At 44.8% G+C, this 14341-nt stretch overlaps 1 protein-coding gene across 1 annotated transcript in view; it reads left to right on the top strand.

Annotated features, from left to right (window-relative positions):
* Nucleotides 1–14341, top strand: part of OTOL1 (otolin 1) — a 49662-nt gene that overhangs the window by 16726 nt on the left and 18595 nt on the right. Inside the window, exon 2 of the mRNA XM_083177840.1 lies at nt 13752–13841. Coding sequence (XP_083033966.1) covers nt 13752–13841 — 90 coding nt within the window. The remainder of the gene's footprint in view (nt 1–13751; nt 13842–14341) is intronic.

Below are 14341 nucleotides of genomic sequence, written 5' to 3'. Positions count from 1 at the left end.
TTCATTTTCATAAGGTATGAAGGAGAAAAAGCACCCCAAAATCTGTGCCCCAATTTCTCCCGAGTATGGCAATGCCTCATATGTGACCAAAAAATACCAGTTGGGTGCATGGCAGGACTCAGAAGGGAAGGAGTGATTTTTGGTGGTGGAATGTTGGTGGGTGCTATGTCGCATTAGCAAGACCCCCAAAGCACCAATACAGTGGAACCCCCCCACAAGTGACCCCATTTTGCAAACTACACCCCTCAGGGAATTCATCTAGGGGTATAGTGTACATTTCAAACCCCCAGGGGTTTCACCAATTTTGATACAACTGGGCAGTGAAAATGAAAAATTACATTTTTTTACACAAAAATGCAGTTCTGGCTCAAAATTTTTCATTTTCAGAAGGTATGAAGGAGAAAAAGCACCCCAAAATCTGTGCCCCAATTTCTCCCGAGTACGGCAATGCCTCACATGTGACCAAAAAATACCATTTGGGTGCATGGCAGGACTCAGAAGGGAAGGAGTGATTTTTGGATTTTGCAGCTCAGATTCTGGTGGAATTTTGGTGGGTGCTATGTCGCATTAGCAAGACCCCCCAAGCACCAATACAGTGGAACCCCCCCACAAGTGACCCCATTTTGCAAACTACACCCCTCAGGGAATTCATCTAGGGGTATAGTGTACATTTCAAACCCCCAGGGGTTTCACCAATTTTGATACAACTGGGCTGTGCAAATGCAAAATTACATTTTTTACACAAAAATGCAGTTCTGGCTCAAAATTTTTCATTTTCACAAGGAATGAAGGAGACAAAGCACCCCAAAATCTGTGCCCCAATTTCTCCCGAGTACGGCAATGCCTCACATGTGACCAAAAAATACCATTTGGGTGCATGGCAGGACTCAGAAGGGAAGGAGTGATTTTTGGATTTTGCAGCTCAGATTCTGGTGGAATTTTGGTGGGTGCTATGTCGCATTAGCAAGACCCCCCAAGCACCAATACAGTGGAACCCCCCCACAAGTGACCACATTTTGCAAACTACACCCCTCAGGGAATTCATCTAGGGGTATAGTGTACATTTCAAACCCCCAGGGGTTTCACCAATTTTGATACAACTGGGCATTGAAAATTAAAAATTACATTTTTTTACACAAAAATGCAGTTCTGGCTCAAAATTTTTCATTTTCAGAAGGTATGAAGGAGAAAAAGCACCCCAAAATCTGTGCCCCAATTTCTCCCGAGTACGGCAATGCCTCACATGTGACCAAAAAATACCATTTGGGTGCATGGCAGGACTCAGAAGGGAAGGAGTGATTTTTGGATTTTGCAGCTCAGATTCTGGTGGAATTTTGGTGGGTGCTATGTCGCATTAGCAAGACCCCCCAAGCACCAATACAGTGGAACCCCCCCACAAGTGACCCCATTTTGCAAACTACACCCCTCAGGGAATTCATCTAGGGGTATAGTGTACATTTCAAACCCCCAGGGGTTTCACCAATTTTGATACAACTGGGCAGTGAAAATGAAAAATTACATTTTTTTACACAAAAATGCAGTTCTGGCTCAAAATTTTTCATTTTCAGAAGGTATGAAGGAGAAAAAGCGCCCCAAAATCTGTGCCCCAATTTCTCCCGAGTACGGCAATGCCTCACATGTGACCAAAAAATACCATTTGGGTGCATGGCAGGACTCAGAAGGGAAGGAGTGATTTTTGGATTTTGCAGCTCAGATTCTGGTGGAATTTTGGTGGGTGCTATGTCGCATTAGCAAGACCCCCCAAGCACCAATACAGTGGAACCCCCCCACAAGTGACCCCATTTTGCAAACTACACCCCTCAGGGAATTCATCTAGGGGTATAGTGTACATTTCAAACCCCCAGGGGTTTCACCAATTTTGATACAACTGGGCTGTGCAAATGCAAAATTACATTTTTTACACAAAAATGCAGTTCTGGCTCAAAATTTTTCATTTTCACAAGGAATGAAGGAGACAAAGCACCCCAAAATCTGTGCCCCAATTTCTCCCGAGTACGGCAATGCCTCACATGTGACCAAAAAATACCATTTGGGTGCATGGCAGGACTCAGAAGGGAAGGAGTGATTTTTGGATTTTGCAGCTCAGATTCTGGTGGAATTTTGGTGGGTGCTATGTCGCATTAGCAAGACCCCCCAAGCACCAATACAGTGGAACCCCCCCACAAGTGACCCCATTTTGCAAACTAAACCCCTCAGGGAATTCATCTAGGGGTATAGTGTACATTTCAAACCCCCAGGGGTTTCACCAATTTTGATACAACTGGGCTGTGCAAATGCAAAATTACATTTTTTACACAAAAATGCAGTTCTGGCTCAAAATTTTTCATTTTCACAAGGAATGAAGGAGACAAAGCACCCCAAAATCTGTGCCCCAATTTCTCCCGAGTACGGCAATGCCTCACATGTGACCAAAAAATACCATTTGGGTGCATGGCAGGACTCAGAAGGGAAGGAGTGATTTTTGGATTTTGCAGCTCAGATTCTGGTGGAATTTTGGTGGGTGCTATGTCGCATTAGCAAGACCCCCCAAGCACCAATACAGTGGAACCCCCCCACAAGTGACCCCATTTTGCAAACTACACCCCTCAGGGAATTCATCTAGGGGTATAGTGTACATTTCAAACCCCCAGGGGTTTCACCAATTTTGATACAACTGGGCTGTGAAAATGAAAAATTACATTTTTTTACACAAAAATGCAGTTCTGGCTCAAAATTTGTCATTTTCAGAAGGTATGAAGGAGAAAAAGCACCCCAAAATCTGTGCCCCAATTTCTCCCGAGTACGGCAATGCCTCATGTGTGACCAAAAAGTGGCAGGACTCAGAAGGGAAGGAGTGATATTTGGATTTTGCAGCACAAATTCTGGTGGAATGTTGGTGGGTGCTATGTCGCATTAGCAAGACCCCCAAAGCACCAATACAGTGGAACCACGCCACAAGTGACCCCATTTTGCAAACTACACCCCTCAGGGAATTCATCTAGAGGTATAGTGTACATTTCAAACCCCCAGGGGTTTCACCAATTTTGATACAACTGGGCAGTGAAAATGAAAAATTACATTTTTTTACACAAAAATGCAGTTCTGGCTCAAAATTTTTTATTTTCAGAAGGTATGAAGGAGAAAAAGCACCCCAAAATCTGTGCCCCAATTTCTCCCGAGTACGGAAATGCCTCACATGTGACCAAAAAATACCAGTTGGGTGCATGGCAGGACTCAGAAGGGAAGGAGTGATTTTTGGATTTTGCGGCTCAGATTCTGGTGGAATGAATGGTGGGTGCTATGTGGCATTAGCAAGACCCCCGAAGCACGGTGAAATTATGAACCTAATAATCCATAGATGTGTGGTATAATTTAAAACACTCCTTTATACATAGGCCGGGTTTGTCGGGGCAAGTGTCACACTGGAAAATAGTTTGCTTTCTTATTCCCTTTTTATAGCAAACTTTGCACCTTTTTTGTGTCCTGCCCTTTTTTCCAGTGGAGGGGATTTCATCAGGAAAATGCTGCCCTGGTACAATACGGGGGCCAGTACTAGAAGTACTGGGGCCCTCTGCCTGCTGGTTCCCAAATATTAGGCCCTTTATGACTTCCTCTTGAAAGTGCATAAATGTCCCCCTCTGGCCGGTAGAACGGAATAGCACGTAAGCGTTATACAGTGCCATCTGGATGATATACACGGCCAGCTTCTTGTACCAGATTTTTGTTTTCCGCAGGGCACTGTACGGCTTCAGTACCTGATCTGAAAGATCCACTCCGCCCATGTACCTATTGTAATCCAGGATACAATTAGGTTTTGAGGTGTGGGTACTGGTACCTCGTACAGGGACGGAGGTGGTACTGTCTCCGTGAATTGTTGTCAGTATAAGGACATCCCTCTTGTCCTTATATTTGACCAACAACATATTTTCGGTGGATTGTGCCCTGCTTTCACCCCTTCTCATTACTTGGGCAATGTGCGTTTTTGGGAGGCCTCTTTGGTTCTTGCGCACAGTACCGCAAGCTGCTGTACCTCTTGAACCAAGGGCCTTAAACAGGGGGATGCTAGTGTAAAAGTTATCCACATAGAGGTGATAACCTTTATCCAGGAAGGGGTGCACTAAATCCCAGACAATTTTTCCACTAACACCTACGAGGGAGGGGGGGCATTATGGCGGTTCAATTCTTGAATCCTTCCCTTCATATACCCTAAACCTGTGAGTGTACCCTGAGGTGCTTTCACACAGCTTATACATTTTTATGCCATACCTTGCCCTCTTACTGGGAAGGTACTGGCGGAATTTAACCCTTCCTTTAAAATGTATAAGGGACTCGTCTATGCAAATGAATTTATCTGGGATGTACATCTCTTCAAATTTGGCACTGAAATGATCAATGACCGGCCTGACTTTGAATAGCCGGTCAAAGGTGGGATCATCTCTGGGTGGGCACTGTGCATTATCGTTGTAATGCAAAAATTTAAGGATCGTCTCAAATCGAGCCCGGGGCATGGCCATACGGTAAAATGGGGTGCTGTACAGAACATCTGTACTCCAATATTGCCTAATTTCTGGCTTTTTTACTATGCCCATATGAAACACCAGACCCCAAAACGTCATCATCTCTACTGCATCTACAGGGGTCCACCTAGCAAATGATGACGTGGGGTTTTGAGCAATAAACTGCTGGGCATATAAATTAGTTTGGTCCACCATTAAATTTATAAAATCATCAGAGAAAAATAATTTGAAAAAGTCAATTTCTCTGAGACCTGTGGAATCAAATTGGATTCCTGGCATGGCCAAAAACTCAGGAACCTGGGGCTCAAAATTGTCTGGTGGTGGGGTCCATACGAGATCAATTATTGGGGGTGGGGTCTCAGCTGCTCTACGGGGGCGTCTTTGAGGGGGTCCCTCATCACCAGAGGAGGAAGAGGAGCTTAAGACGAATCCTTCAAATTCCCCGCTTGCATCACTGGCTGTGTCAGAGTCAGAGGCAAGCATGGCATATGCCTCCTCCGCTGAATACATTCTTCTGGATGACTGGGATGACATTTGGGATGACATTTGGGATGCCATTTTTATTTTTGTGTTACTGGTAGTGAAATGTTTCAACACGTGTATAGTGTAGGGGGGGGTACAAACTTTATTTCAACCCGGGGGGTATGTAGTGTGTAGTGCAGAAAAAAAAATATACTTTATACAAAAAAAAAAAAATTGAAGGGGTTAAAAAAAAAAAAAATTGAAGGGGTTAAAAAAAAAAAAAAAGGTCCTGCGCCAAAAATTGAGCACAGATGTTGGTCAGTAACGTCCGTCACTGAACAGCGCTCAAAGGCAACAGGAATTTGATAAAAAAAAAAAAAAAATAGATCAACCCTGTGCCGAAAAAGCTGATCAGTGATGTACGTCACTGATCAGCGCACAGTGGCCACAGGACACCCACAAAATCACAGTGTGTGTAAAAAAAAAATTAAAAAAAGACCCCACAGCACCCACAAAAAAAAAAAAGGTGATCAGTGATGCGACACTGATTACCAGTGAGGGGCAGCAGGTGCACAACCTTTGGTGCAACTGACAGTGCAACTGGCAGCAACTGACAGGTATATATATATAAAAAAAAAAACCTCTGCACCCCCAAAAAGTTGCTGATCACCTCAGATATAGTGATCAGCACAAAAGGCGGGGGCAGCAGACACAAAATTTAGCACTCTCTATCACTCTCTGTCACTATCTCTCTATCTCTCACTATCTATCACTCTATGACACTGCAGCAGCAGCACTGACAGTTATATATATGAAAAATAACCCCTGCACCCCCAAAAAGTTGCTGGGGGTGCACAAAAGGGGGGCAGCAGACACAAAATATAGCAGTCTCTATCACTCTCTGTCACTATCTCTCTCTATCTCTCTATCTCTCTATCTCTCACTATCTATCACTCTATGACACTGCAGCAGCAGCACTGACAGGTATATATATATATATAAAAAAAAAACTGCGCCCCCAAAAAGTTGCTGATCAGTTAATTTATACTGATCAGCACAAAAGGGGGGGCAGCAGTCAGTTATATAAAAAATATATAGCACAATCTGTCACTATCTCTCTATCTCTATCTCTCTCTATCTCTCTATCTATAACTATATCACACTGCAGCAGCACAAAATATAGCACTCTCTGACACTATCTCTCTCTATCTCTCTATCTCTCTCTATCTATCTCTCTCTATCTAACGCTATTACACTGCAGCAGCACAAGTTCACAACACAGGAAGTCACAAGTAGTAACAGGATCCAGGAAGCATCCAGCACACTACAAGCAGTGATGAAGCAGTGATCAGGTAAGTATTTTGCTCGGTTCAGGTCAGTATACTGCGGCAGCTAGGCACGGTGACCGCACTGCACGCAATTCCAGACCGGAATGGCGTCTGCAGTGCAGTCACCGTTAGTTTAAATCCCCCTCCTTGGCTGTGATTGGTCCGTCGGTCCGACGAACCAATCACGGCCTTTGGGGGCAGGCGGGGTGAGGTGGGGTGACACCAGTGTCACCCTTACACCCCGCGGTGATTGGTGCTGTACTTTACAGCACCAATCACCTCCGATCGCGTGTCACCGGCGAACGTTATTCGCCGGTGACATAGAAAACGCTGTGAATGGCTGTTCACACTGAACAGCCAATCACAGCGATCGCCGACGGGGGGGCGGCATCGCAGCCCCCCTGGGCATGCAGGGACATGTCTGCTGTCAGGGACAGCAGACATGTTGAAACTGTCACCGCGTCTATAGACGCGGTGACAGTTACAAGCCATGACGTACATTTACGCCATGTGTCGGGAAGTACTTCCCGACCATGACGTAAATGTACGTCAAATGTCGGGAAGGGGTTAAAGGTTAGGGAAGTATTCATATCACGTGAGTAGTTTTGTTAAAGGGTAGTTTTATACCTTTATATCTTTCTTTGTGTTAGTTGCTTAGATCTGAAATAGACTTTACTAAGCTTTGGAGAGAGATAAAGCGCATGGAGACAAAATATCACAAAATACCAGCCCCTAACTGTCATGTTACAGGTGGTGTTTGAAAAATGACAGTTATGAGAAGGTTGCAATTTGTGTCTTCTGCTAATATCTGAAATTTATTTCTGATCTGTTTTCTGAATACGAATATTCATATCTTTTTCATCTCTTGAATAAAAATTGTCTTTAAAAAAGAAAAATGACAGTAAGGAGCTCATCAATAGTTTATCTCTGTTCGCTTTATCTCTCTCTCTCTCTCTCTCTCTCTCTCTCTCTCTCCCTCCTCTCTCTCTCTCTCTATCTCCATGCCTTAATGTATAGATCCCATAGACCAGTGGATCCTAATTTTTCTGAATCATGGCAGTCTACAGTATCAGAATTGTTTCCACAGCACTCCCTAGGCCAAATGTTTATCATTGAAAAATGCATATATATATATATATATATATATATATATATATATATTGACGAAAGAGCCGCACAGCACGGGACTTATTCTCTGCTTACAATAAATCAATAGGCAGAAGCCAGCTGTCTTGCAACGTTTCGGGAAATTTTATTATCCCGTCCTCAGGCTAGGTAACACATATGTGTTACCTAGCCTGAGGACGAGATAATAAAATTTCCCGAAACGTTGCAAGACAGCTGGCTTCTGCCTATTGATTTATTGTAAGCAGAGAATAAGTCCCGTGCTGTGCGGCTCTTTCGTCAATATATATGTTACTACAATTGCAGCCACCCGGGCGGATGCAACAGGAGGGGAGTGTGCCAGCCTATCGTGCACTATATATATATATATATATATATATATATATATATATATATATATATATATATATAAAACTCACAAACTTTTCTTTCACTCATGGTTAGTGGTTGGGTGAAGCCATTTATTGTCAATTGTGTTTACTCTTTTTAAATCATAATGAAAACAGACACTACCCAAATGACCCTGATCAAAAGTTTACATACCCCAGTTCTTAATGCAGTGCATTACCCCCTTTAACATCAATGACAGCTGGAAGTCTTTTGTGGTAGTTGTGGATGAGGCTCTTTATTTTCTCAGATGGTAAAGCTGCCCATTCTTCTTTACAGTTCCTGTAAACTCTTGGGCTGTCTTGCATGAACTGCACGTTTGAGATCTTCCCAGAGTGGCTCAATGATATTGAGATCAGGAGACCTGCTCATTTACTCCAAAATCAGATTCTAGGACACTTGGGCATGCACTTAGACTGGAGGAGAGAAGGTTCAGTACACGGAAGGGCTTTTTACAGTCAGAGTAGTTAAATTATGGAACTCTCTTCCAGATGAGGTGGTGTCGGCAGATACGATAACTACATATAAATTAAGGTTAGACAAATATATATTGAATAAGAACATTCAGGGATATATAACTGGTAATTAAAAGTTGACCTTGATGGACGTCTTTTTTGAACCTAATATAAATGATTAAGCATCCGAGTTCGCAACTACGACTGCAACACTCCCATGACATGCCAATACATCTTAATATCCATCTCCTAGTCACCGCGTAGAAATTCCCAAAACATCTCTAATACATTCTGAGACTGTGCCTTTCAATTAATCTTGCGACTTGTGATGTACGAGCGGCTTAGATGCACACACAGTTATAACACATTGACCACTTGCACAATATAGGTATTGCATCTGACTCAGAATCAACCACTGTGAGCAAATCCCTTTGAAAATTGCACTTGCATCATTGCCTTAATACTGTAGATCTGTCTTCTGAATGGTGCTAACTCACTTTTTCATCTAGAAGTGTTCCATTTGATACATTTCATAAATATTAATACAGGTATGACTGCATAAGAAATGATACAGGAGATACAATGCATCAGATCAGTGTATTTATCTAAGGATTAGTCTTTGAATTAAGTGACAACAAGAGGAATTTTGTATAATATTCTGTAAATTGGAAGATAAAATGTCCCTTTTAATTAAAAACTAGTGAGTCAGTGAAATGTAACAGTTCTGTGGAATAATTAATTCCAAATTTATGTTTAGTCTTTATAATGCACATATGGAAATAGACAAATTTAGCTCTGTAAGAGCTATCAAATATTTTCAAGAAAACCCAACAGGTTATTGTGATTTTCTTTATACTTACGTTTTTGTCTTGTCTTGTAAATCAAGCCAACCTAAAGGCATGGGCGAATTTAGGGGTCAGGCCGCCCCTAGGCACAACATTTTTGTGCCCCCCCCCCTATTTTAATGTAATCATATATGTATATACATTGTTATTTATATATTTCATAAAAATGTAACTGTAGCCCACCTTAATATTTTTTTAAGCACTCTGGACTGCTCACTGTACGGAGGACCCGGAGGGAGGCACTTATTAGTACAGTGATTGGCACAGTGTCTCCATCAGTCTCTCTCCGGCTCACACACTGTGACTGACTGAGCACAGGGAGGATCTGTGCGCCGCTCAGCTGCTGGATACACAGCAGCCAATAGACTGTGTGTGTGTAGAGTAGCCAATGGGCGGGAGCCGGCAGCAGTGAGCCTGAGCCATTTCTGGACGCGGAGGGGGACCATCGGACCCAGCCACTAAGCGGTGATGTAATGTGGGTGGGCAGCGGCGGGTCACGAGCGGCGCTGCCGCCGACATATGATAATTCATGTCTGGGGCGGCAGCGTTTGTCACTCGCCGCTGCCCACCCGCTCTGCCATGCTCCTATTTAACAGAATGTCAGCCTGCCTGCCGCCCTTAATTGGTGCTGCCCTGAGGCCGGTGCCTCACGGGCCTAGGCACAAATCCGGCCCTGCCTAAAGGTGTATTTAGGCTCGCATAGGCAAAGTTCAGTGAGCTTTTTTTTTTACGGAACAGCAGGATTTACAAATATGGACATAAGTGGAAATATACTGCTTCAAGGCACATCATGTGTACCAAGCACAGGGGCGTAGCGAGGGTGGAGCCGGCTGAGCACAAACTCCAGGCCCCGAAATATTACAGGGCGCCGGAGCCGTGCACCTCAAGCTCTGCCACCGGCTCACCCACCCTGCTTGTCCGCACCCTTGATCCCCCGCTCCTCCCTGTCCCCAGCTTGCCCACTCCCCACTGTGCCCGGCTGGAGTCTGCCACTATTTTCATTTAAAGTCTCCCGCTGGACCTCTAGCCAATAGGCGCTTGTGGTCCAGCATCCAATCAGAAACAGCATTGGATGCTGGACTGCGAGTGCCTATTGGCTAGCGGTCCAGCGGGAGACTTGAGAATTGAAAATAACAGTGGACAATGGCTCAGCTGGGCACAGCGGGAGAGCTGGGCGGGCGGGGGAGCGGGCTGCATTCCCCCTTGTGAGTGAGCTATTTCAGCCCCCCATCGGCAATGAGCTATTTCAATCCCCCTTGGCAACGAGCAATTTCAGTCCCCCTTGGCAACAAGCTATTTCAGCCCCCCTTGGCAATGAGCAATTTCAGTCTCCCTTGGCAATGAGAAATTTCAGTACCCCTCGGCAACAAGCTATTTCAGTCCCCCTTGGCAATAAGCAATTTCAGTCCCCCTTGGCATCGAGTATGAAAACACCTTGGCATCGAGTATGAAGCCCCTTGGCATCGAGCATGAAGCCCCTAGCATCGAGCATGAAATTCCTAGCAATGAGCATATAGGTAAGTGGCACTTATGTGTCAAATGTGTAATGGGCATTACGGTTTGTTAAATAGTATGTAATGGGCATTACGGTTTGTTTTATAGTATGTAATAGGTATCATGTGTGGCCTTATGTGTAATTGGCATTACGACATGTGGCTTTATTACACATAAATGGGTAATGGGTATTACAAAGTTCGTTATAATGTGCAATGGGTATTACGGTGTGTGCTATAATGTTAGGCCGCATCCCCTTTTCTCTGCGCAAACCGGGGGGGGGGGGATATGCCCTTGCTGCATGCACCGTGGCACCTAGCTACACCACTGGCCACGCATAGGACACTTGCAGTTGGGAAGATGATGATGATGATGAGTTTCAAACTAAGCTTATACCCCTTTCACACTGCAGCTCTTAACCGGTATATTGCCAATTTTTTAGCCTTTTAAAATGGTTAGATCTGCAGTGTGAAAGCACCAGTCTGCAATTACGGTTACAAATAACCAGTATTTGCAAACGGGTAAAAAGCAGAGTCCTACACGGTTCAGAGCCATTTTTATGCAGTGCGAACGGCTCTGAACCGGTATATAGGACTCAGGCAGTAGCTATGAGAGCGCAGAGCATATGTAATGAGCCGCTCATTACATATGCACATATGTAATGAGCAGATCATTCATATGCACACCGCTCATTACATATGTTCTTATGTAATTAGCGGCTCATTTCATATGCTCTACTCTGTCTTATAGCTACTGTCTGTCCGGCTTTCACACTGCAAACCTGCTTGAGACCTGGTATTTATATGCAGTGTGAAAGGGGTTTAAAACTGTAATATACCGTTTTAAATACCGTTTTAAAAATACCGGGTCTCAAACATTTAGGCAATGTGAAAGCAGCATTACTCTTAGTGAGATTGTGAACTGAGCAGATACAGGGGGAATACATTAGATGGTGTGTGATTACAAATGGACTCCTCCTGTTTGCATGGGTGGAATTTCACTCAACCTGATATCTGGGCGCAGTGGCGTAGCTAAGTTTTGGGCGCCCCCCGCCGTTAGGGGGGGGGCGCCCATACCCACCCCCCGCCGCTGCCCCGTCGAGCACCCCCCCCCCGCCTCGCCGCCCCGCCGCCTATGCTAACCCCCTCCCCCTCTCCCGCAGTCTTACCTATCGCGCTGGTCCCGGCGGCTCCGTCCGTTCATCTGCTGAGGACCACCACAAAATGGCCGCCCCCGTACAGCAGACAGTTTCAGAGAACTGTTTGCTATATGGGGGCGGCCATTTTGTTGTGGTCCTCATCAGAAGAACGGAGCCGCCGGGACCAGCAAGATACGTAAGTCTGCGGGGGATTGGGGGGGGTAACTATAGCACCGCAGCCCCCGGCGCCCCCACATGCACAGCGCCCCCCCCCCGCGGTGGCGGGGGCTGCAGTGCTATAGTTACGCCCCTGTCTGGGCGATCACTCGCAGCCCAGTGATCAGGTCTGAATTGGGCCCTTAAATAATGTTAACTACCAGCCCTACAATGGCCCTTATTCTGGTTGGTGCGGTAATATCCGCGTGCGTTTGTGCCGCCGATGTTTTGTGTCTGCGCATGTGCAGAGGCGTCTCTGCGCATGTGCGAGCGGAGCGTACGGTCAAATCCCGCATGAAATGTGAACACTCCGAACAGGGGGTGGAGAGGGGCGTGAAGGGCTATTTGGGCTCATTACCATATGCATACGCCCCGCGTTTCATGGGCGTTCCCATGCAAACGCTGGGCGTACGTATGGTAATGCGGCCGTGACGCACGTGTAGGGGGCGGACATATGACATTGCCGGATGTCAGCTGCCCACCCAGATCCCTGCTTTTGCACGGAAAAATGTCCGTGTGGTCTGAGGTTGCGGGAGCTGGTGGACCACTCAGTCCTGCATTCGATGGTCTGCGACCATCGAATGATGGGGGAGGTTCCCTGAGATGGAGGAGGCGTATTCCATGAAAAATACACGTGCGGTCCGTTCGGCCAGCTTCTTACCGCGTACGGACGGAGTTGGCGATCCGTATGGAAGGCGGGGTTTCGCACGCACGGTCCTGGCCGCATATTCGGATCCGGCCGCACCGATCAGAATAAGGGCCAATGTGACATAACATGAACTAGGTTTCCATTATAGGGCATAATATTAACTAGGCACTACTATCGTTCATAAAATGAACTAGGGAACTGTAAATAGAGATAGTGCAATGAGATGCACGTCTATGCAATAGTATTTTATGAGAAAAATGTCTGTTTAACATTCTGTACAATACAGTAAAGTATTTCCGCTGCTATAGTGCATTTCAATAGAAACTTCAAGCAATACAGATTCTTTCATTATAGTATTGAATTAGACATCTGACGCATGCGCAGTGGATGATCGCTGGAATTGCACTCACCTGTAAAGCCATACGCCTTGTCTGTGAGACTTTTTGTGCCGCCATGTGACTAGGCGCACTGTGGAGAGTTGTTGGGACAAACGCCATAGGCAGCATAGATGAGTGCGACTCCACCTGTACTACGGGGCATACAATCAACAACTGCTGCGGAAATGTGTCTCTCTAGAAGCACTGAAACAGGAGCCCCTTGAAAATTCTGCTACGGGGCCCACAAGGTTCTGACAACACCTGTGATCAACAGCATAAGGGAAATACATTTAAAAAAATGTATTTTACATTACAGAGTATAAGATTAACGTTTTTACAACTGGGGTCTATTGTTTGGGTTATAATTAACAACACTAATTGGTTGAAATGACAAAATACAGATAAGTCACAAGGATAAGGAACAATAGTTTGCTCTGACATAAAGGTGACCCATCTAGTAAATTAGTAGTTATTTTTCCTATAAAAGCACTGGCTTGAATAAAAAGTGAACTTGCTTTCAAGCTAACCTTGAAGGTGATTAGCATTTGTTTCATGTACGTGATTTTTACTATACATATCGATTCCATTCTTAAATACCAAATAACATTAATAGAGGTGGTGAGATGTCAAAGGATTTTCTATCATTGAAAACCACTATGTTAATGTTAACCCAGACTGGTACTTGATTGCATTGATGGTGTCAAGAAAATAAATTGCACTTTGAAAAATATACAGTATTTAACACATTCATTTTACAGGTCCCAAAGGAGATACTGGGGACATTGGTTTGCCAGGCCCACATGGAACAACTGGTCTCCCAGGTCCAAAAGGATACAAAGGGGACAAAGGTGTGTATGATTGACTGTGTATTGATTTCAGTTCTAGTGTTTATAGCAGTAAGAAATAAAAAATAGGAAAAATGATACATGACAAAGCAGCTTTACAGCGAGCCATTCCACTTACATGTACAGAGTTCCAGTGTTTCTGTCATGCAAATTCAAAGTCATTAATGTCAAATCTTTTACTTTTGCTAAAGTATATGGCCCAACAACAACAACAACAACAAAAAATATCAGCTTTGCGGCACAAAAGTTTTTTTTCATTGAATGTGCTTAAAATGATGAACCCCCCCCCCCCAGGTTGTCAGAAACCGCAGTGTGCGTTCACATCTACGCATGCACCCGCGTTCCTTATCCACTCGCTGGTGTGTCTTGCCTTAAAGGGCCATACCATCTGTGACTCCCAAGTCGACTCAGGTGTAAACTCTGCAGTTCCTGTATTCCCAGTGTTGGCTCCCAAGCCGCCAACTCCCGTGTCGACTCCAAGGTTGTCAACAGCCGTGTTGGCT

This window comes from Crinia signifera, chromosome 3 (genome assembly GCF_055691185.1).
Source record: "Crinia signifera chromosome 3, ASM5569118v1, whole genome shotgun sequence".
Lineage (NCBI taxonomy): Eukaryota > Metazoa > Chordata > Amphibia > Anura > Myobatrachidae > Crinia > Crinia signifera.
This window is presented reverse-complemented; position numbering and strand designations above follow the sequence as displayed.